A 23642-nucleotide genomic window follows, 5' to 3' on the forward strand; every position below is an offset into this window, starting at 1 on the left:
TAACTAGCACTTTCACTTGATGCTGAATTTGGGACTCATCCTTCACAAATATGGCGTGTTATCCTTGATGGTGGGGATGTATTGAAGCAATGTTGAATTTGAAGCATTGATAATGGATATAACACTAAAATTTGGGCGCATAACTAGATTCCAATGGAGTCCTTACCAAGGTCGATTACTTATCTAGTCACAAATCCCCCACGACTAGTTTCTGAGTTCATGATCTTGACCTCGGCAGCATGGAATGAGGAACTAATCAGATCCATTTTTATGTGTCTGACATGGAGGCCATTATGTCGATCCCTTTGTGTACACGCAATTTGGAGGATTTGGGGGCTTGGCTTCCAGGCCGAAAAGGTTTTTTTTCTGCTTGCTCCACTTATTTGGATGTTGGTCACCACCAAGTTGAATCGTGAAAATTTTCTAGACAACAGAGCGGGCTCTCTGAATGCCCAACCTGATACTAATGGATTTACTTCACTTTGGACGATATTGGTCCCTTCGAAGCTATTTTTTCTGTAGAGTCTTGCAAGACAATCATTGTCAACCGAGGATGTCTGAGACCACCGTAACATGATTCTGATGAGCAATTGCACACTTTGTGGAGCTGAAGATTCATGGCACAATTCTTTGGTTAGTTGTACAATGTCGCGGTGTGTAATGGGCGCTTTTTGATTACGATATTGATGCACGTGTGAGAGCCAATCATGAACCCTGTGCTAAACAGTGGCTATTCAAGATGCATGACACCATTTCCCATGATAAGTTTGCAAGGATGATGGTCGCGCTATTTGTGATTTGGACAACTCGAAGGAGAGCGATTCATGAGCCTATTTTATAGAGCTCTCAAGCCACTAATCAATTTGTCTTATCATGTATATCAAATCTTCAGGTTCTCGCTAAACCACAAGCCCTGGTAACTAGAACTTTGTGCAACACTATTACACAATGGAAGGCCCTTCAGAATGGTTTGTCAAAGATCAATGTTGATGGTGCTGTGTAGGGTAATCAATTTGGAGCGGTTGGTGCAGTACGTAGAGATTAGAACGGGGGTATATCTTGGAGCTTCTGCAGTTATGACCAACTTAGCTCGTGATAACGAGCTACCCGATGCTTGGGCTCCAAAGTGTTTTTATACCACAGATCCATATTATTGACTCAAGTTCATTCACGAGACCTAGTTTGTTAGATTGTACTCCCTCCGTCCGGAAATACTTGTCCTCGAAATGGTTGTATCTAGACTTATTTTAGTTATAGATACATTAATTTTATGCATTTCTAGGACAAGTATTTCCGGGTGGAGGGAGTACTACTTTGTATTCTCTCATTCATCAATATATCTACAAGTAGGACATAGAGCTATTATCATCGAAGAGCCTGAACCTACATAAAACCAAGGTGTGACAAGATCTCTTCATGCGCCACTCATCTCTCTATAGTCCTTCATGACCTTTCACTCGATCATAAAAGCGACTACGAATAGATCGTCGACAATACTGCACAAGATTAACAATATCCAATGCAAACTATGGTTATAGAAACACTTCTAACATCTGCAATCCTGTCAAATTTTCTCACACGGGGAGAGGGCGTGTGGCCACATATGTGTATCTCAGGGCCTGAGATTTTGGGGGCCCGGGGCGAAACCAAAATTGAGGGCCCTTAGTATAAACAACATAGTAATAATAATGGATATATGCATATATGAAATGTTACAAATAAACACTTAAATGCATCAAAAACAATATACATACGAAATAATCATATATGTTACCTTAAAAAAACTCAATCGTTGACGCAAAGTACATCATATGATGAAGTGAATTTATAATCTTTAATTCAGAAAAAAAAAACAGGATGTAGATTGTGCATGTGCACTTCTTGAAATACTTACTATCAGGGCCACTTACATTTTTATCACCTATTTGATGTCAACAGCTTCCTCTTGTTAAGATTCAGAATGCCCATCAGTTTGATTCTCTTCCTCCACAAAATCGCCAATTCATCATTTGGAATTAACGAAGTATATTACTCTTGATAATTTTACAAAGAGCGCCTCTCTCATGTATCAACTCATGCACATATTCTATCTTTTTCCACCATGCTGGAAATAAATAAATAATGGCATCAAAGGCTGATCGGTGCCAGCTATGCACGATGTATGCAAAGGAGAAATTACTTAATTTAGTACTAAACCTATAGGGAGTAGGGATTAGGGAATATAATATAATATATCTTGAATGGATTGGATCGTTCAGCGATGAGCCTATGCCACGACGTGAACTCGCGTCTGGCTCTAGCACTAGCGCTAGTCGAATCGGCGATGTCTGTGCGTGTCATCGCGACAGCGCCTGAAGGCGGGAAAAAGCGGCGGCGTATACTGAGTATTGACTGCATCTCGCGATCGGGGCGCCCGGGAACCGAGATCGCATCGGCGAGACGGCGAACTCGCGATCGATTAGGAAGGAAATTATAAGAGAGAAGGAGCGTAATGGCGTGCTCATTATCTCGGAAAAGACGGCGTATGATCTCGGGATTGCTAGGTGAAGGAATAGGAATAATCGCCATGTTCGCCTGCATCCACGCCTGATTACCTCGCTTAAGCCACGGCCCATATAGAGTTTAGGAGCTACGTAAACACACCTGAGGAGGGGCCCCTGGATTGTGGGGGCCCGGGGCGGCCGCTCCCCCTGCCCTCCCTCAGGGCCGGGCCTGGTGTATCTATCACGGAACTACAAACATATAACACACCAGTACGCCAAAGAGGAGTCTTTTCGTATCTTCTGACAAATTTAACTTCCCCAGATACATAACAGTATGATATACATGCAATTTACTCGAGTGAACATCCTAACTAAGATGCTGACTAGTTTTGGTAAGATAAAATGCTACAGTTACATTGGACCAAACCAAGTCTGTTTCTCTAAATCAAAAAAGGAACAAAAAGAATTGAGCTAAAAGTTAAAATCAGGCCTGGAGCTTCACATGCCGATCAGCCTACCATCGGCTGCAAAGCTAAATTAGAACATCACATTTCCCCATGGACATAATTTACAAGCCTTTTTACATCTTAAGTTACAGAAGCCAAGGGAGTATAAATCCAAGTAGCTCTCAAAACATTAACAACCCATTTTAGTGCCTAGTGTTCATGCTTGACACGCCCTTTCAGTATCCCTGGAATAGGAGGTGAGGTTCGTAGCCTAATTCCATTTGGCCTTGCAGGTTGTGGTGATCGACGCCCATAAACATTTGATGCACTTGAGCATTCAACCGCATTTGCAACCAGAGCCACTGTACCGTCAGTTTCTTCTTTACCAGAGAACCCCATTGCTTTCAATACAAAGGAATCATCGTGCAACTCAAACGGAGTGCTACATTTTCAGAAACATACATGTCAGACATGGTTGCCGAAGGGTTTTCTTGTGCACTTATGACTCACAAGACATGATCTCAAATGATTCTGCATAATTCATAGAGCTGAGACAAGATTTCCATTGCCAATAAAGTAGTGGATGTGGGCTCACCATGTCAAGTACGCAAAACACTTGCTTAAGAAATACTAACAAGCTACCATCTCAGAAAAAAGAAATAACAAGCTAAGGCCTATTCAAGGATTTTCATAGGAATCCTAACGAATTTTTCTATGTCACTTGTCTGATTAGTAGGATTGAATCCTATAGGAATTTTTCTTAAAGATTACTGTACAATACATTTCATAATAACTATGCATCCACTCAAACCTTTTGAAAAAAATACTTTGTTTTAACTGTGATCCAATCAAACAAGACAAAAATGCTGTAAGATTTAAATGAGCATGACAATGCAATCCGTGTTTTTCCTATTCCTGCATTTTTAGAATCCTGCAAATCAAAGAGACCAGTGGTACTGCTGAGTGTTTCGTTTGCGACCAGATTGGACACCACAGGTTCCTCAAGTGGTCAAGGGAATCAACAGACATTGATTCCCAACTAATGGATCATTATTTAGAATGGATGATCATACAACTGAAAAGTTACATTTCCCTTTAGAAAAAATCGGGACCCTTATTTAGAGTTTTTATCCAAGCTATTATACAGAAATAATTAGAGATGCGTGTCCAGCAGAAAAGGTATGCCAAGAAATTTATGAAATCTCCGTACAGAAAGAATGCAAAATAAGATCAGATTTGTGCTTAGCAACAGACACCCCATTTAATCGGGAAACTGGACAAGTTAAATCTAAGAAAACTTAGGGCAGAAAATTATGATATGTCACTTATTACTAAATTGTTACTCCGTCCGTCCCATAATGTAGGACGTTTTTTGACAGTACACTAGTGTCAATAAACGTCTTAAATTATGGGACGGAAGGAGTAGATAATTAGATCACTTAGCAAGATTCATCATGCCAAGGAACACATTGTAGCGTTAGTCTTTTACCTATTGAAATCAAAATGCACCAACTGCATATCTTCTGATATCTCCACTTCGACAGTTGCATGAGGACGTGTCTGTTTGCACAACAAAAAGAGGTCCTTGTCACTCACCGCCATGAAAATAAATGCTGGTAGCATATACATACTGGAGTTGGGAAAGCATTTTGTGGGGCATATAAGCGGTGAAAAAAAAGGCAAATGCAGAACCACAAGGGTTGGTACGATGGTTCATATGTTTAAATTAATAACTCAATAAAAAAGAATCAATTCATAGCCATCTAAGAATGTACACTTACAATGCAATACTGCTCCTACAATTATGAATATGTAGTTCTGTTGGCCACAGGTCCATTTTGGCCACGCCCAAATATAGGATCAGGATTATGAGAACAGAACCCGGAGCTGTTGTCCAAATGGTCGTGTAATAAAAGCCCTAAAACCTGGCTGGGTGAAAGTTACAGACCACGACCGGAAGCTAGGAACTTAATATAAAATCTTGTGGATTTCGTTTTCTTTCTATTTGTTTGTTCTCAAGGTTAGAACTTTGCTCCACCTTGCATTATTAATACCTATGCAGTCCATGCAAAACAACAGCAAAAATTCCATTGCAAGAATTTACTATAGCACCCACGACCCATTGATAATCCATGAATCAAATGGTATTGACTGGTTAACACTTAACCCTGCTCAGAATTCGCCTCCTTTGCTGTAGGTTCCTCAATTATGATAATCCAAGTCCAAACCTCGAAAAAAGGATGCTCCTTTGAATGTTCGTGGTGGAGAAAAAACTAGGACTAAAAAGAGTTATAACTTACATGGGTGCATTGTTGACAACCTCACTTTGCCAAATCTAATTTAGTAAAATGTGGCAAGCCACATCTTGTGTGGTAAAGAAATTGTATACCGCAGTTTAGGCAGACTATGGCCATAAAAAAAAACATATGTGCCTAGAGGTACGAAAGTGTAACATGCCACCATTGTGGTAGAGAACCAAACAGATGCCATGGAAGTCAAATGCGCACAACTTGAGGTAGCAATGTGAATGAATAAAGCATGCCCACAGCTCCAAAGGGGAAGCAGAAACTTTCTTGTTCGAGTTCACAGAAAATCAAAATTCTATTTAGCACGATAAGCTCCAAAGTGACTTAAAATGTACAATAGCAACACAAGTTAGCTAGATCATCAGCTTTAGCATTTGAATATAATGCATGATTAACTTCATTTAAGCCCACATATCAATTACAGGATACAAGTTTGCTTACCTGAACCAATATGAATGGCAGGGCCACTCCGCCAGATGGAGCATCTCCCGAACCATATAGCTGCCCATTTCGCTCTACCAAATTTTGGAGGCCCGCATACTTAAATACAGAAAAGTAGAAGAAAAAACATGGTTAACACCTAGATATTAATGATACCTTTCCGTACAATATACTCCAATCTTCTTCTGATATCAGACAAGAAATAACAAACTTCTGGCATACCACAACTTTAAAATAAGCCAGCTTAGTTATAGTACTATGATAACTTTAAAACAGATATATGCTTGCTAAGCATTCAGCCCTACAATAAATCTAGCAGACATACAGCAGTTGAACATTGCATCGATCAATTAAGCATGCACCATAAAGGCTGAATCGTAGATTAGCTGTTCTCCTGATTCTGCACCCATGCTGTGGCACAGAAGTGTACACGAAGGGATTCCCTATTGATATGGATGAATATTTCACTATATAGGGTGAAAAAACTGAAACATTCACCATCACAGAAAATCAATATGTATACAAAAATAGCAAGTGATCTAGAAGATGTATGAAACCAAGTTCCTTGTCATAATTTTAAAGACTGGGGATTACAGAATAATTCAAATTATCGGTCCGCGTAAAAATGCCATATGTCCTTACTTGATCTTGTAATTCCTGCAGATATGCACTTTTCTTGTCAATTCTACCTTTCAGCCCAATGACCTCAGTCTGTAAAATGCACATGAAATTATGAAGGAAACAACCAAAAGGTAGAACAGTTACATGATTAGGGAACTTATGAAGGAAACAACCAGAAGAAAGGTAGAACAGTTGTTAAGTACTCCCTCCGTCTCAAAATAAGTGACTCAACTTTATACTAACTTTAGTAGAAAGTTGTACTAAAGTTAAGTCACTTATTTTGGGATGGAGGGAGTACATGATTAGGGACAAACTTACCTTCAATTTATCAATATCACTCAAACTTGTTCGGGGTAAGCCCTTCCACTGAATTTCCTTTTTATCTTTAGATATAATATCCATAGCCATCAGGACGTTTAGTGCATCGTAAACCCTTCTTCGTATATTTTTCTCATCATATTGTTGCTGAATTTTACATACAATCAGTACATTGCACATAACAAATAACTGACCAGAAGGAGTAGCCATATTTCTTAACTGTGTTGGGATTATCAGGATCTGGTGACCCAATATTACTATTTGGATCTGCAAACTCAGCTACAAGTTCGTCTGCCACCTGAAAAAGACAGGCCTTACATCGTATAAGCAATAGCTAAATTGCAATGCAAACAGGAAAACATGTGTTATGACCGGCCAGGTCTATGGCCGCCGGGGGCCCACTGGGCAGGCTTAAGGCCCAAGTTATCTTAGTTTATTTTCAGATTATGATTATATATACAAGTTGTAAGACTATTTTGAGGATTAAGCAATAAGACTATTCTATTGCCCGGCTCCCAGAGGAGCCGGAACCCTAAACCCTAGCCCCTCTCTCTCTTGCGCCGCCGCCACCCAGCCGCAAGGACGGCGCCTCGCCGCCGGCCGCCGCGTTCCAGCCCACGCCCCGAACCCTAGGTCCTAACACCTTGGTATCAGCCAGCTCTGATTCGACCATGTCATCCTCACCATCATCGCCGTCGCTGCCCGTGACCACCACCGCCGCATCAGCGCCCCTCGCCACGGGGTCGCTGGTCCTCCCGTCCGCGTCGCTGGACCTCATCCCCGGCGCGTCACCCGGCCATCCGCCGGCCCCCATCACCACTACGCCGCCGTCGCCATCAACTCTACCGGCCCACTACACCCCGGAGGCCATGGCGGGGGTCCTCAACAACTTGGTCGTCGCGGTCCAGGGCATCCGGCTCTTCCTGGCCAGCCCGTACGGACCGCCACAGCCGCCCCCGCCGCCTGCACCCTCCGGGCCGCCGACGCTTCCGTGGCACTCGGTGCCTGCCGCGCTCGCCGGCGGCTACCCGGCGCTACAACAGCCGGCCGCTCCAGCGCCGGCCTGGCCACACTGGCCCGCGCCAGCACCCGCGGCATCGGCCGCGTCCGCCCCAACCCCGTGGCCGGTCTGGTCTGCCCCGGCCCCCTCCGCGCCGGCCCCCACGCCGTCTCCACCGCCTACCGCCGGCCTAAGTCAGGGCCCTTCCAGGGGGCTTCCGATCCAGCAGGTGCGGTTTCCACCGTCGCCCTCTCCGATTCCGGCTTGGCTCACCGGATCTTCGCCACCGCCGGTCTACACGGAGGCCGGCGAACCGTCGGTGCCCACGCTACAGTTCGGCGCGCCGTCCTCGGCCCTTCGCATCGACGAACCGGTGGGCACTGGCGCATCGACCCCGACACCACCTCGCTTTGCCCGGATCGACTTTGCCACGTATGATGGCTCGGAGGACCCTCTTAACTGGTTAAACCAGTGTGATCAGTTCTTCCGGGGACAGCGCACACCCGCGTCCGAGCGCACTTGGCTCGCGTCATACCACCTCCGGGGTGCCGCCCAGACATGGTACTACGCCCTCGAGCAGGACGAGGGCGGCATGCCCCCCTGGGATCGTTTCCGCGAGCTGTGTCTCCTTCGCTTCGGTCCGCCACGGCGCGGCAGCCGCTTGTCCGAGCTGGGCCGCCTACCCTTCACCTCCACGGTCCAGGATTTCGCCGACCGCCTCCAGGCTCTGGCGTGTCACGCACCGGGGGTGACAGCACTACAGCGGGCTGAGCTTTTCGTCGGCAGCCTTCCCGACCACATCCGCGTGGACGTCGAGATGAAGGGACCCCAGGACCTGCAGACGGCCATGTACTACGCTCGGGCGTTCGAGCAGCGCGCCCAGGCCTTAACACGGCCCGCACCACCTCGGGGGAGCCGAGTGCCTCCACGACCACCGCCGGCCGCACCAGCTTCTGCAGCCGCCTCACCGACGGCCACTCCGGCCGCGACGCGGCCCTTCCGGCGCCTCTCGCAGGCCGAGCAGCTCGAGCGCCGCCGCCTGGGGCTGTGCTTTAACTGTGATGCGCCCTATGCCCCGGGCCATGTCTGCCCGCGCCTCTTCTACTTGGAGACAGTCGACGAGACCGAGGACGCTGCCACCGACGAGGGACTCAGCGACCCAGCCGCCGCCGAGGTCGCGCCGGCACCCGCGCCCGCGCCGGCTACGGCCCTTGTCGTCTCCCTCCACGCGTTGGCCGGCATCCGCAATGAGCGGACTATGCTTATTCCGGTCACGATCCACGGCGAGACTCTGGTGGCTCTCTTAGACACGGGCTCTACACATAACTTCCTTCCGGAGGCTACTATGCGGCGCCTTGCCCTACAGCCGACAGGAGGGGAGCAGCTGCGGGTCACCGTCGCTAATGGCGACCGCCTCCGATGCCATGGGCTTGCTCGGGACGTTCCCATTACTATCGGCGACGAGCACTTTACCATCACATGTGCCGGCATCGACTTGGGCTGCTTCGACTTCATCCCTGGCGTCGACTTTTTGCGGACTCTCGGTCCCATCCTTTGGGACTTCGACGCCCTGACGATGACCTTCTGGCGCCTCGGCCGCCGCATCCGGTGGGAGGGCGTTGGCGGCACCCCGGCGTCGCCCCCACTCCAGCTAGCCGCGGCCACCACGGAGGCCGAGCATCCGCTGCTGGATCACCTCCTACAGCAGCACGGTGATCTTTTTGCGGAACCCCAGGGCCTTCCGCCGGCCCGGGTCTACGACCACCGTATTCATCTCCTGCCGGGCTCGGCTCCGGTGGCAGTACGGCCCTACCGGTACCCTCAGTTGCAGAAGGACGAGTTGGAGCGGCAGTGCGCCATCATGCTTGCCGCGGGCATTATCCGTATCTCTACATCACCCTTTACGGCGCCGGTCCTCCTCGTCCGTAAGTCGGACGGCACTTGGCGCTTCTGCATCGACTACCGCGCCCTTAATGCTCTCACACTTAAGGATAAGTTTCCTATTCCGGTAGTCGATGAACTCCTGGATGAGCTACATGGTGCGCGCTTCTTCACCAAACTGGACCTCCGGTCGGGGTATCATCAGGTGCGCATGCATCCCGACGACATCGCCAAGACGGCGTTCCGGACCCATCACGGCCACTTCGAGTTCTTGGTGATGCCCTTTGGCCTCGCCAACGCCCCGGCGACATTTCAGGCCTTGATGAACGATGTCCTCCGGCCCTACTTACGTCGGTTTGTGCTCGTTTTCTTTGATGACATTCTTATCTACAGCGCCTCTTGGGCAGAGCACCTCCAGCATGTGGCCATCGTCTTCAACGAGCTTCGGGCGCATCATCTTCGTCTTAAGCGCTCGAAGTGCTCGTTCGGGACACCTTCGGTCGCTTACCTCGGCCACGTCATCTCGGCCGAGGGTGTGGCCATGGACGCCGACAAGGTGGCAGCCGTCACCGCTGGCCCATTCCGCAGTCTCCGCGGGCTCTTCGCGGCTTCCTTGGTCTTGCCGGGTACTACCGGAAGTTCATCCGGGAGTTTGGCCTTATCGCGGCCCCGCTCACGCGTCTCCCCCGCCGCGACGCCTTCTCTTGGGATACGGAGGCCACTTCAGATTATGATTATATATACAAGTTGTAAGACTATTTTGAGGATTAAGCAATAAGACTATTCTATTGCCCGACTCCCAGAGGAGCCGGAACCCTAAACCCTAGCCCCTCTCTCTCTTGCGCCGCCGCCACCCAGCCGCAAGGACGGCGCCTCGCCGCCGGCCGCCGCGTTCCAGCCCACGCCCCGAACCCTAGGTCCTAACAACATGGCAGTGATAGAACCATACTACATTAGCAAAGAGTATTTTCTTCTAAAAATGGTAATTGAAGTTTGCAGTTAACACACATTGTGAATACACGTCAAGGAAACAGGGCTGCCTCTTCTCCTGAGCCTGATGTTCAGGATTCTAACACACTGTAGTCTCGATTTTTGCTTTACTGAATTATTGAGGCACACATAACACAATTGGTTCTTCAGTTTCTTTCCTTTCTCGAGAAACCGGCAGGAGCTCTGCCTCTTACTAACTAAGACAAAACCGATTTGTTACAGACGCTTCGTTTTATGAACAAACAGGGAAAATATGTTGCAAGGCATGTTGGACTGAACTTTATATGTTAGCAAAACAATATGAATAAAATGGATAGATTCAATCCCATCAATCAAAGATGAACAGAGGAATGTCCTTTGAAATAGCCTTTGTCTTATACAAAGTAAAAGGAACAGATCGGCATAACGCGGATTTTCCACATTTTGTGACAAATCAACATAGTATGCTCAACTCAAATGAGCAAAACCAGTAAGGTTCATGTGTACAAAGCTTTAATCATGTTGACACAATAAATTTGAGTCAGAACAGATTCACTTTTTTCCTTTTACTAGACAAACAGAAATGTTAACTCAGAGATTAAACATCTAGCAATGCTTCTTCCTGCATTGGTAGTTCAGCAGACTCTGCTGTATCCTTTTACTGTGTACGTCTGTGTGATACACAAGCTAAGGGTGCCTCCGAACCGTATCATGTAACCCATAACCGAAAAAGGAATTGGTTAGAATAATAAGATGCAGTGACAATTGATGTCTCTAGACTTTGGTGAACAAACTAACACAAGCTTATAGCATGACGAGGATCCATAATCACATAATAGTGGTTCAGATATCTGTGGTTACCTTTTTAAAAGTGTGGATGTACATTTGTATATTATATATATCCACACATCAATTATGCTAAAACAAGATAAGTTGCTGCATAGAAAGAAACAAAAAACAAACACCTCATTGTAGGTTGTTCTCCCTTTGCCTTCAACTTTCTCACAGACTGAAAAAGACCAAATGAAACACTTCATGAGAACTTTTAACACTATATTTGGTCAGATATGACCCAATAAACTGGTTTTCTTAATAACAAATTAACAATGAACCAAACAGAGAAAATATCAATTATGCTTTTACATCAGAAAATGGAGTGAGCAGTATGTCATATGTATTCTGCGTGCGCCCTATGAATCAGTATGCTTACATGATGATGAGAAGATGACTATCGCAGAGGTACTAGAGGAAAGAAGAGTATTCAACTCACCTTTCATACTGAATTGGCGCAATCCACGGTTACCTTTGTCGGGACCTACTACGCGTGTTCCTTTCTTTTTCTTCTTGCTGCATTGCAAATACCATACAGCTATCTGTCAAAAGTGCACAGCTACTTGTAGATTTTAAGATAAAATAAGTAAAATACTAAAATTACGTAGAAAATAATGTATTGCAATGACAAAGCAGAACCACTGTAAAATCTTTTAATGCTGCTAATTTTTAATCAATTAAGAATAAGTGAAAAAGTCCAATCTCAAGAAAGAAAATAGAGAAGATGTCTAATTTAAGGAAGCCAACAGGGAACAGCTTAGATTATAGACAAATCCAAAGCACAAAACCTGCCACCAACTCTGATAGTCTGAGTGACGTTCCACTTTTGTCCTAAGGAGCACTCTATGCAATTACACATAGACGATATCGATACCTCGCAACATTTCGATGGTCAGCAAGTGTACCCGTGTAAAGGATAAGCGGCACAGCTTGATATCACACTACTTATCTACTCCTTGACAGGAAACACATCTAACACTAAGATACATCCAATAGCTTGAAGCATGGAAGTCCCAAGCAAAATATGAACTCACCCATAAAAGTTCTAAGGCAATGGACTTCAGAGCATGCTGTTACTCAAACAACAGTTAGCAATCGCCTGTTTTTTAACAATCAAATGTAAAGCAATCATAACAATCCGATGAAGTCCAGTAGTTCACCGTCGCATCTTCCTAACACCCTCTTCAGTAGCCAATGCGCACCAATTCAAACCAACACATGCTGCAGGAAGTATGCATCGACTGAATTTCGTGGACAGCGAAATGCAGCTCTACATAGTACAGCTCACGAGACCAAAATCCGCATCTCAGATCGCAAAATTACTCTATACCGCCCAGTGCTAAGGTTGCGGTACACAGTCCCCGGGCAAAGAAGGTGGTGAGCAACTCAGCTTAAACAGCAACACGACAGCAGATTTCACGAACCTAGCAACGGGCTGCGACGATGGCGGGTCATCTCCCTGAATTTCGAGATCATTGAGGCGGCGGGCAACGGTGCTCCCGCTGGCCGGCGTGGACGCTGACGCCGAGGTCGTGGCGGCCGCCGCCGCAACCCCCTTGCCGGGCCCGATGCCGCCGGAGGGGGAACCGGCGCTTCCGGCGCTGTTGGAAGCCGAGTGAGCCATGCCGCCGGAACTACGGGCGCTGGAGACCATCGCGGAGGGGATCGCGCGAGCGGGGGCGCAGAATTGGGAGGAGGAGGAGGGGGAGAAAACCCTAGGAACGAAGCGGAAAATGGAGGGAGAGACAGGAACCGACGGGAGAGCGCGGAGAAACGGGCATGAGAAAGTTTAAGATTTGTTTTACAATTCTTCCGGGGCTAGGTTGATGTGAGTATCAAGTTCCACACAACCAAAACCGTCACGTTCTCTAAAGTTTATAGCATTGACGCAGATTTTTGGCAATCTCGAGCAAACGACTTATTGATCGTCAGATAATAAGCACATATCTTGAAGCATTGGAGGATGCCACCACGGCCAGTCGAACAAACATAAAGTTGTAAGGCTTAGCCCACTACCTGCATCGCCACTTCACCCACTTCTCATTTCAATCTCTCTCCCTCTCCCAGCTATCCATGGTGCTGACGGATCAAGCATCGCCCGGCGGTAAGGGCAGGAGGCCATGGATACAGGAATGGAGGCGACGCATGATAGAGGCAAAGGTGTCCCAATGTTTCAATGAGATAGCTATCGTTTTCTGTGGGAGTCGACTTTGACGATCTGACTACAAAGGTGCGAAGATGTCGCGCCTTAGCAATCGCTAAACCAATCTCTGAGGGTTATTGACCATGTCGGAGCATGATCAACCCGACCACGAGGGTCTATTTTCTACGAGCAAACGAAGAACAATCAAGAATCTGATATTGCAATCTGGATTTTGCGAATATAAGATGAAAGTTTTATTGATCAAGATAGGTTTCTGTGACGTCTTAGTCTGGTCGTTGAAAACAAATGAAAGACGCAAAGTTGCAGCTATGATAAACTTTTAATCTAAACAAAGCCCAAAGTCTAACGACGCCATAAGGGTTGTATATATGAAGAAAGAGGGGGGAATTTCGTGGCCCTTGAGGGAGAGGTCCGAAACCAAGCCTATCTTTTGTTTCCCTACACATAAGGACTCTAAAAACAGGCTATACTTAAGTATTTCGAAATTACATGGGTCTTGTGACGCCCGGATAATCAGACTACAGTAACCCTCTACTAATGATGCCACGTCAACGCGATGACTGTTATCAATCTCGCGATGATTAAAATCCCGATCGAATTCACATTTAAAATAAAGTTAAACAATAAAAGTTTTCAAACCGTAAATCTAAAATGTTCACAATACGCTACATATTTCCCTGATCATTGCCATGTTGAAACCAACTTCACTTGACCCACAAGCAAATTCCTAGAAATTAATAAGTGGCCCAACAATGAATAAAATGGCCTTTTCACAATTAACGATTATTTATTTAACTCCAATTGCCCCCAAACTTTTTCTGCTAGCTCAAAATAATCCCTATTATTTATGTGCCAAATTTCATGTTCACAAAAAATCGTTTGGTACAAAAGGAAAATAGAAAACGGTGTCAAAAATATAAAACATAAAAGGATAAAAAGAATATGGGCCTAGAGATCTACTGTGCACATGGGCCCTAGTGGCCTTGGTGCACACACGGCCTAGCCCACCTCGTTCCATCCCCTCCTCTCGCTACAGAGGACGGGGGAGGGCGTGGCGGCCATCCGTCGGCCATGGCTGCGCCAGGCCGTGCGTGGCGCCATCCCCGACCTCCTCGACGCCTTCAAGGCATCCCCGCGCCCCCCAAACCCTAGCAAACCCTAGCCCTCTCCCTTCTCCTCCCTCGCGCCGTTCTCTCCTCCGCAACATACAACTGAACGGCGCCCTCCATGGCCGCCGTCGTCGTCATGGTCACCGGCCTCCCTGTCGCCTGAGAAGATGTCCAGGAGGATCACCACCCTCGACTCCGTCTATCCCGAGCATCGAATCGAGCCGGGACGTCTCATACGCTAGCCATCAACTTGGTCATCTCCGCGTACATCGTCTCCGTCCGCCGTCGATTGCCGCTACTCCAATCCATCCCCGACGCACCCCCGAGCACACTGACTTGCCCTACAGCCCCGTTGTGAGCTCCCTTCGATTTACCCTTTGTTTTCCCGTCGATTTCGTGCCGTACTACTGAAGCCTACAAGCACCGAGCTCCGTCGTCCGCCATGGCCGGACCTCACCGTGGCCGCACCCGCGCTCTTGCGTGCACCTACCCGAACCCATCACGCGCACCCTGGCCGCGACAGGCCGTGCACCGGCCGTCCCCTGGCCGCACCCCGCCGCTCCCGTCGTCGTGCGTTGCGCCCGCAACTGCTACTTTTCGTCGCTGCCTGCTGCGCTGAACTGCTTGTGCCGCTGCTCTCTGCTGCTGTTTATTACTGTTGTATCTGCTAATTGCTGTTACTGCTGCTTCGTGCTTAGGCCGCTGCTATGTTGCTCTGTTGCTGGTACTACTGTTGCCCACTACCGTGGCCATGGCCAAGTGTGTTGTGTGGTGTGTGCAGCGTATGTGTGTTCTGAGTGTGGCCGGCCCTTTGCTAGTTTAGGGGCTAATCCCTAGTTAAACAAGCCCCTTTGTCAGACTAATTTATATTAGAGTTAGCTTTAGTTGTACCCTATGACATGTGGGACAGCCCCTGTAAAACAGAAAAAAAGAATGAAAAAGTAATAAAAAGTAATTAATTAATTAGTAATATGATTAATTAACTTAATTAACATGCTTAATAACCTTATTAACTAGATTAGTTAGTCTTATACTGTTTAACTACACTGTGTCTATGACAGTGGGATCCACACGTCAGTTTGACCAGTCAACGCCCTGTTGACTGCTGACATCACTCTGACCTCATGCTGACGTCATTATTCCTTTTCTGTCGAATTTAATAATTACAAATAATTTCAGAATATTGTTTAGACTTCAGAAATTCATAGAAAATAAACCGTAGCTCGAATGGAAAAACTTTGTACACGAAAGTTGCTCAGAACGACGAGACGATTCTGGATATGCAGCCCGTTCGTCCGCCTCACATCCCTAGCTTAGCGAACACACAACTTTCCCCTCTGGTTCAACTGTCCGAAAACGCGAAACGCCGGGGTTACTTTCCCGGATGTTTCCCCCTTTGCCGGTGTCACTTAGTACCGCGTTAGCTCACCTCTAGCACTGCATATTGTCTTGTTATGCTTTGTGATACCTTGATTGCTCTATTATTTATTGTATTCCCCCTTCGTTACTTCTTTCCGGTAGACCCCGAGACTGCCGGCGACCCCTAGTTCGACTACGGTGTTGACGACCCCTCCTTCTTGACAGAGCAAACAGGCAAGCCCCCCTTTGATCACCAGATATCGCCTACTCTTCTCTATACTACTTGCATTAGAGTAGTGTAGCGTGTTACTGCTTTCCGTTAATCCTATTCTGATGCATAGCCTGTCCTTGCTACTACTGTTGTTATCTTTACATGCTATCCTAATGCTTAGTATAGGATGCTAGTGTTCCATCAGTGGCCCTACACTCTTGTCCGTCTGCCATGCTATACTACTGGGCCGTGATCACTTCGGGAGGTGATCACGGGCATATGTTGTATACTTATACTGTTACATTACTTATGATACTGTTCGGAGATGGGGGCTGAAGGGGCAGGTGGCTCCATCCAGGTAGTGGTGGGCCTGAGTTTCCGACGGCCCCTGACTTTTACTTTGAGGCAGAGCGACAGGGCAGGTTGAGACCACCTAGGAGAGAGGTGGGCCTGTCCCTGGTCGGCGTTCGCGGATACTTAACACGCTTAACGAGATCTTGGTATTTGATCTGAGTCTGGTCATTGGCCTATACATACTAACCATCTACGCGGGGACAGTTATGGGCACTCGACGTCGTGGTATCAGCCGAAGCCTTCGTGACATCAGCGACTGAGCGGCGCGTGCCGGGTTGGATCGCGTAATGCAACTTCCTTTGTAATGGAGGTTGCTAGGTCTGCTCTCCGACCGCGTACGCAACGTGCAGGTGTGCAATGGGCGATGGGCCCAGACCCCTGTGCCATAGGATTTAGACCGGCGTGTTGACCTCTCTGTTGTGCCTAGGTAGGGCTGCGACGTGTTGATCTTCCGAGGCCGGGCATGACCCAGGAAAGTGTGTCCGGCAAAATGGGATCGAGCGTGTTGGGTTATGTGGTGCACCCCTGCAGGGAAGTTAATCTATTCAAATAGCTGTGATCTTCGGTAACAGGACAACTTGGAGTTGTACCTTGACCTTATGACAACTAGAACCGGATACTTAATAAAACACACACCCTTCCAAGTGCCAGATACAACCGGTGATCGCTCTCTCACAGGGCGACGAGGGGAGGATCATCGGTTAGGATTATGCTACATGATGCTACTTGGTGAGCTTACCATCTACTCTCTTCTCCTGCTGCAAGATGGAGGTTACCAGAAGCGTAGTGTTCAAAAGGACTAGCTATCCCCCTCTAATTCCGGCATTCTGCAGTTCAGTCCACATATGATATCCTTAATCTATTTGATACCAATGCATACATATGTAGTGTAGCTCCTTGCTTGCGAGTACTTTGGATGAGTACTCACGGTTGCTTTTCTCCCCCTTTTTCCCCTTTCCTGTACCCGTTTGCTGCGACCAGACATTGGAGTCCAAGAGCCAGACGTCACTGTCGATGACGACTACTACTACTCGGGAGGTGCCTACTACTACGTGCAGGCCGCTAACGACGACCGGGAGTAGTTTAGGAGGATCCCAGGCAGGAGGCATGCGCCTCTTTTGATCTGTATCCCAGTTTGTGCTAGCCTTCTTAAGGCAAACTTGTTTAACTTATGTCTGTACTGAGATATTGTTGCTTCCGCTGACTCGTCTATGATCGAGCTCTTGTATTCGAGCCCTCGAGGCCCCCGGCTTGTAATATGATGCTTGTATGACTTATTTTATTTGTAGAGTTGTGTTGTGATATCTTTCCGTGAGTCTCTGATCTTGATCATACACGTTTGCGTGTATGATTAGTGTACGGTCAAATCGGGGGCGTCACAAGTTGGTATCAGAGCTGACTGCCTGTAGGAATCCCCTTCCACACTCCTTGGCGGAAGTTGAGTCTAGTTATTGCAAAACTTTTTACTAACATGGCTGTGCGGCCTATGGGCCCACGTCGCCATTGGGTGGTAGTAGGATCTTTTATTCCTTGACCTATACTCTAGGACTCTGACATCTCTTTTATTCGGGTTAAACGATTTTACTAATTCCAACTCTAGGTTCTCGTAAATATTTTCTCCTAGAGAGCCCCTCGGTCCGAACGATCGCTTGTTTCACCAGAAGATTCCGAAGACACCCTACGATGCTCTCTTAAGACTATGTGCCATCGCTTTTACAATTCCCTACCACCGATGTATCCTTATGAATAACTACCTACATTTGTCGTTCATACATTCATCCCCAGTTGATCTTGTTATTACAAGATACACCGAAATTCTCTCTATTGTTTCAAGAATACTTTGTGCCTACTTCCTTGCAGTTCTTTGTCACCTGAATACCCCTACGGATAATTCCTCGCTCTTACCGAGTATCCGCTCATCCCCAGTCATTCATGTGTTTCACATAAGTCCTCGAAATACCATTTGATTTTCTGAAAATCCTCAGCAGCCCATTGCTCTTGATTTCCTTGTCTTCCTGCATTATGGTTAATTCCATACTTCTAGTAATCTCCGTTGACATCCTCTGTCACTATCATTTCGAGTCACTTGATTTGATTTGTTGCGAATGCTCGCAATCCTCAATCAGATCATAGAATTCTTCCTTCCGGCTCAGACATCATTTTGAACATGAGCTGGTTCTCGACCATTTAAATAGTTGTCGATTGTACCCCTAAGGCTATTTAACTTATCCAACCCTAATCAGAGTGTTGCTTTTGATCCCTTGATTTGAAAATCATAATTCCTTTGCATTTGAGCTTAAATTAGTTAGTTGTTCCTATGGTCTGATCTCCTTACCTTTTTCCTTCTTCTGGTTGAGTACCGATGCTCACATCAGATCCCTTGTAGACCACCAGATCCTTTGTTGGATTTTATTCGACACCGTCCTTCATATTCGATAACCTTGTGAGCCTTTCCTCGGATACATAATGCCTTTGGTAAATTGTATCCCCTGCTTTTGTCAACCATGCTCTACTTTCGAGCTTGTATTATTTACTCCAAAGTTTGTGGTATATGTTTCCACGATACCCTGACGGGTTGAACCTATGCCTTTCTTAATCTGTGTGAACCCGAAAGTTTTCACGGGTCATACTCCTCTGGTAATTCACCAGGTAGGTTTTGACACTAAAATCATTTTTATCTAGAGTAGTGAATGAAAGATTATGCGTTGAAGAAGTGGGAGTCGACCTTGAACTTGTGTTCATGCCCATGGACACGATGTATATCCTATCATGGAAGCTTCTTGAAATAATAACTATCCCATTGATATAATATCATTTGGTATCTGTGAATTGATCCTTGCAATCGTGGTTCCGACCATATGTTCTTCTTTGATCCCATTTCTCGGGCAAGTTTAAGCACTTGTCTTGTGTGGACCAATACACCAGTCCAACATTTACTTTGATCTACCGTCGAGTATTACACCTTGGTATCTCGGGAATATCATGGGACATCATAACTTATTATGGGTTCTTCATCAACTATTATCACTCACCGGATCCAATTGTTCCTAGGTTCTGGGTTGTCGTCAACCGAGAACACCGAATAGTGAATCGAGTCCGCACTCCGATTCAATAACCCTAAATAATTTTTGTTGCTTATGAGTTTAATAATCCTTCAAGTCATTCCTTGCTTGATTGGCTATATCCTTATCGTGCTGCTCTTAACTGTGCTACCTGGTCCTTCTTCCCGGAGCACAATTTTCGATGATGAGCTAAGCTTATGTCGAGTTTCCTCATCATATCATTTCTCCTTAAACCACAAGCTTGATTTCGAGTTTGTGCCGTACCCGTGGTTCCAATAACCTTTCGCTTCATCATTCTCTTGACTTGATGTCATCGCCGATGGATTACATCTTCATGAAATCTCTCAACAATTGTGTCATGATCATCATCAGCATTCTGAGCTCTTCTAGGATATCAATCAAAGTCATGATGAGAAATACCATCCTTGCCCCTCGATGAATTGTGTTATCATCGACAACTTTATTGCCTTCCCTCCAACACAAACTTGTTCGTGTTCTGTGTTATACCTTGAGTTCCTTGCTATCTAACATTTGTTCTTCTTTACCTTGGAGTATTACCATCTTTTATATCCAGGATGTCGTGCTTAGCACACCCGGCCGGAGGCCCTATGGTTATAGATTCCTTTTCAGCAAGGTTATCCATTCTTTCATGAGGAAATTGTAAGACTTATTCTACAAGTTATTCCTGATGGATCCTTTGTGTTTCCAAAGTCTGACCTTTGCCTGAAGACCATGTCAATGTTATCTCGAAGCATATATATGTACTCCAATTTTCAACAAGAACATTTAAAGCCTAATGTTAAATGTTTCCTGCTCAATTATCCAAACACCGCTGTATGGGTAATGTCCTGAAATTTCTCTCCCCTTACCTAAAGAGTTTTCTACATTATATCCTGTCATGGATATCGTGCTCTGCTTGTCCTTGGGAAGGATATACCCTTGAAATATGTGTTTAAACAGATTTTCCTTTCCATTGTTCTGATTAATCTGATAATCATATTTTTCTCTCCATTGTTTGGTTTAACCTTTCTTGTGATCTATATTATGTAAGCAGTAATATTTCTCTGCTTATGTTAACACCTCGTTGTACCACTCTGTCAGTAAGACCCTGTTACTTTGGTTGATGACATTTCGGTAACCACCGATGGACGAGAACTTTGCCTATTGGTCCGCCTCGTTCAACGAGCAGGAAAATGGTTCTCTTTGTCCCTCGCCATTGGTACCGATGTTGTTGTCGACATAACCGACAGACTAACCTCTGACATGCCTTGCTTACTGACCGTGCAAGATGTCAACGGCCTTTCCACAGGATCGAAACCTGACTCTTATGTACACCCCCTGTTCCCAAAGTTATTCCTCGCGTGTGGCCTCAAACGTAATTCATGAGCCACCTTCCGATGAGATCATCAACTCTAGTATCAGACACAATACTTATTCCCGTTGCTACGAACCCCCTTTCACGCCCTGTTTCAGGCACTGAACGATCGCCCGCCCGCTCGAAACTTCTCATGATACCTTCTTACTTTGCTCTCGATATTTTCTAAGGTTTCAATTCGAGAGTTACTCTCCGCCACCTTCCCCGATGTTATCTACTAGATAGTCAACTTTGCAAGGGCCCGTTCTCCCAGAGTTCCCTTCTTATCCTATCGTAAGTACGATGAAGATCCTGAAGGAAGGACGACAACTTTATCATGATGCATTGATGCATAGGAATGGAGACATCAACGTTATGGATCGACCTCTTCGAGAAGAGCAACCAAGACCGAGAAAATTCGTTAGAATTTCATAACCAGAACTTTCCCCCTTACTCCCCTCTTAAATCTCGGGACGAGATTTCTTGTAGTGGAGGAGAATTGTGACACCCGGATAATTAGACTACAGTAACCCTCTACTAATGATGCCACGTCAACGCGATGACTGTTATCAATCTCGCGATGATTAAAATCCCGATCGAATTCACATTTACAATAAAGTTAAACGATAAAAGTTTTCAAACCGTAAATCTAAAATGTTCACAATACACTACAAATTGCCCTGATCATTGCCATGTTGAAACCAACTTCACTTGACCCACAAGTAAATTCCTATAAATTAATAAGTGGCCCAACAATGAATAAAATGGCCTTTTCAAAATTAACGATTATTTATTTAACTCCAATTGCCCCCAAACTTTTTCTTCTAGCTCAAAATAATCCCTATTATTTATGTGCCAAATTTCATGTTCACCAAAAATCGTTTGGTACAAAAGGAAAATAGAAAACGGTGTAAAAAATATAAAACATAAAAGGATAAAAAGAATATGGGCCTAGAGATCTACTGTGCACATGGGCCCTAGTGGCCTCGGTGCACACATGGCCTAGCCCACCTCGTTCCATCCCCTCCTCTCGCTATAGAGGACGGGGGAGGGTGTGGCGGCCATCTGCCGGCCATGGCTGCGCCAGGCCGTGCGTGGCACCGTCCCCGACCTCCTCGACGCCTTCAAGGCATCCCCGCGCCCCCCAAACCCTAGCAAACCCTAGCCCTCTCCCTTCTCCTCCCTCGCGCCGTTCTCTCCTCCGCAACATACAACCGAACGACGCCCTCCATGGCCGCCGTCGTTGTCATGGCCACCGGCCTCCCTGTCGCCTGAGAAGATGTCCAGGAGGACCACCACCCTCGACTCCGTCTATCCCGAGCATCGAATCGAGCCGGGATGTCTCATACGCTAGCCATCAACTTGGTCATCTCCGCATACATCGTCTCCGTCCGCCGTCGATTGCCACTACTCCAGTCCATCCCCGACGCACCCCCGAGCACACTGACTTGCCCTACAGCCCCGTTGTGAGCTCCCTTCAATTTCCCCTTTGTTTTCCCGTCGATTTCGTGCCGTACTACTGAAGCCTACAAGCACCGAGCTTCATCGCCCGCCATGGCCGGACCTCACCGTGGCCGCACCCGCGCTCTTGCGCGCACCTACCCGAACCCATCACGCGCACCCTGGCCGCGACAGGCCGTGCACCGGCCGTCCCCTGGCCGCACCCCGCCGCTCCCATCGTCGTGCGTTGCGCCCGCAACTGCTACTTTTCGCCGCTGCCTGCTGCGCTGAACTGCTTGTGCCGCTGCTCTCTGTTGCTGTTTATTACTGCTGTATCTGCTAATTGTTGTTACTGCTGCTTCGTGCTTAGGCCGCTGCTATGCTGCTCTGTTGTTGGTACTACTGTTGCCCACTACCACCGGCTGCTGCTACTGGCCATGGCCACGGCCATGGCCAAGTGTGTTGTGTGGTGTGTGTGCAGCGTATGTGTGTTCTGAGTGTGGCCGGCCCTTTGCTAGCTTAGGGGCTAATCCCTAGTTAAACAAGCCCCTTTGTTAGACTAATTTATATTAGACCTAGCTTTAGTTGTACCCTACGACATGTGGGACAGCCCCTGTAAAACAGAAAAAAAAGAATGAAAAAGTAAATAAAAAGTAATTAATTAATTAGTAATATGATTAATTAACTTAATCGACATGCTTAATAACATGATTAACTAGATTAGTTAGTCTTATACTGTTTAACTACACTGTGTCTATGACAGTGCGATCCACACGTCAGTTTGACCAGTCAACGCCCTGTTGACTGCTGACATCACTCTGACCTCATGCTGACGTCATTATTCCTTTTCTGTCGAATTTAATAATTAGAAATAATTTCAGAATATTGTTTAGACTTCAAAAATTCATAGAAAATAAATCGTAGCTCGGATGGAAAAACTTTGTACATGAAAGTTGCTCAGAACGACGAGACGATTCCGGATACGCAGCCCGTTCATCCGCCACACATCCCTAGCTTAGCGAACACATAATTTTCCCCTCCGGTTCATCTATCCGAAAACGCGAAACGCCGGGGTTACTTTCCCGGATGTTTCCCCCCTTTGCCGGTGTCACTTAGTACCGTGTTAGGTCACCTCTAGCACTGCATATTGTCTTGTTATGCTTTGTGATACCTTGATTGCTTTATTATTTATTGTATTCCCCCTCCGTTACTTCTTTCCGGTAGACCCCGAGACTGTCGGCGACCCCCAGTTCGACTACGGTGTTGACGACCCCTCCTTCTTGCCAGAGCAAA

At 46.5% G+C, this 23642-nt stretch overlaps 1 protein-coding gene across 1 annotated transcript; it reads right to left on the bottom strand.

Annotated features, from left to right (window-relative positions):
• Positions 1-2771: 2771 nt before the first annotated feature.
• Positions 2772-13120, bottom strand: LOC119267660 (transcription factor-like protein DPB). The gene is made up of 9 exons (XM_037549093.1): positions 12721-13120; positions 11736-11812; positions 11431-11474; positions 6836-6913; positions 6616-6762; positions 6319-6387; positions 5677-5775; positions 4419-4489; positions 2772-3371 (listed from the first exon to the last, which is right to left on the bottom strand). The coding sequence occupies exons 1-9, from the start codon at positions 12948-12950 to the stop codon at positions 3140-3142; spliced, it is 1047 nt and encodes a 348-aa protein (XP_037404990.1). The 5' UTR covers positions 12951-13120; the 3' UTR covers positions 2772-3139.
• Positions 13121-23642: the final 10522 nt, after the last annotated feature.

The sequence above is a fragment of the Triticum dicoccoides genome, chromosome 1A, assembly GCF_002162155.2.
Source record: "Triticum dicoccoides isolate Atlit2015 ecotype Zavitan chromosome 1A, WEW_v2.0, whole genome shotgun sequence".
NCBI classification, from domain to species: domain Eukaryota; kingdom Viridiplantae; phylum Streptophyta; class Magnoliopsida; order Poales; family Poaceae; genus Triticum; species Triticum dicoccoides.

Bases quoted from the DNA above. Each gene is read 5' to 3' on its own strand.
- LOC119267660 (XM_037549093.1), bottom strand. From the start codon at position 12,950: ATGGTCTCCAGCGCCCGTAGTTCCGGCGGCATGGCTCACTCGGCTTCC. The intron at 11,813-12,720 runs GTTCGTGAAATC...TTTGCAATGCAG, and splicing joins TCGTCGCAGCCCGTTGCTAG to CAAGAAGAAAAAGAAAGGAA. The intron at 5,776-6,318 runs GTAAGGACATAT...TCTGTATTTAAG, and splicing joins TGCAGGAATTACAAGATCAA to TATGCGGGCCTCCAAAATTT.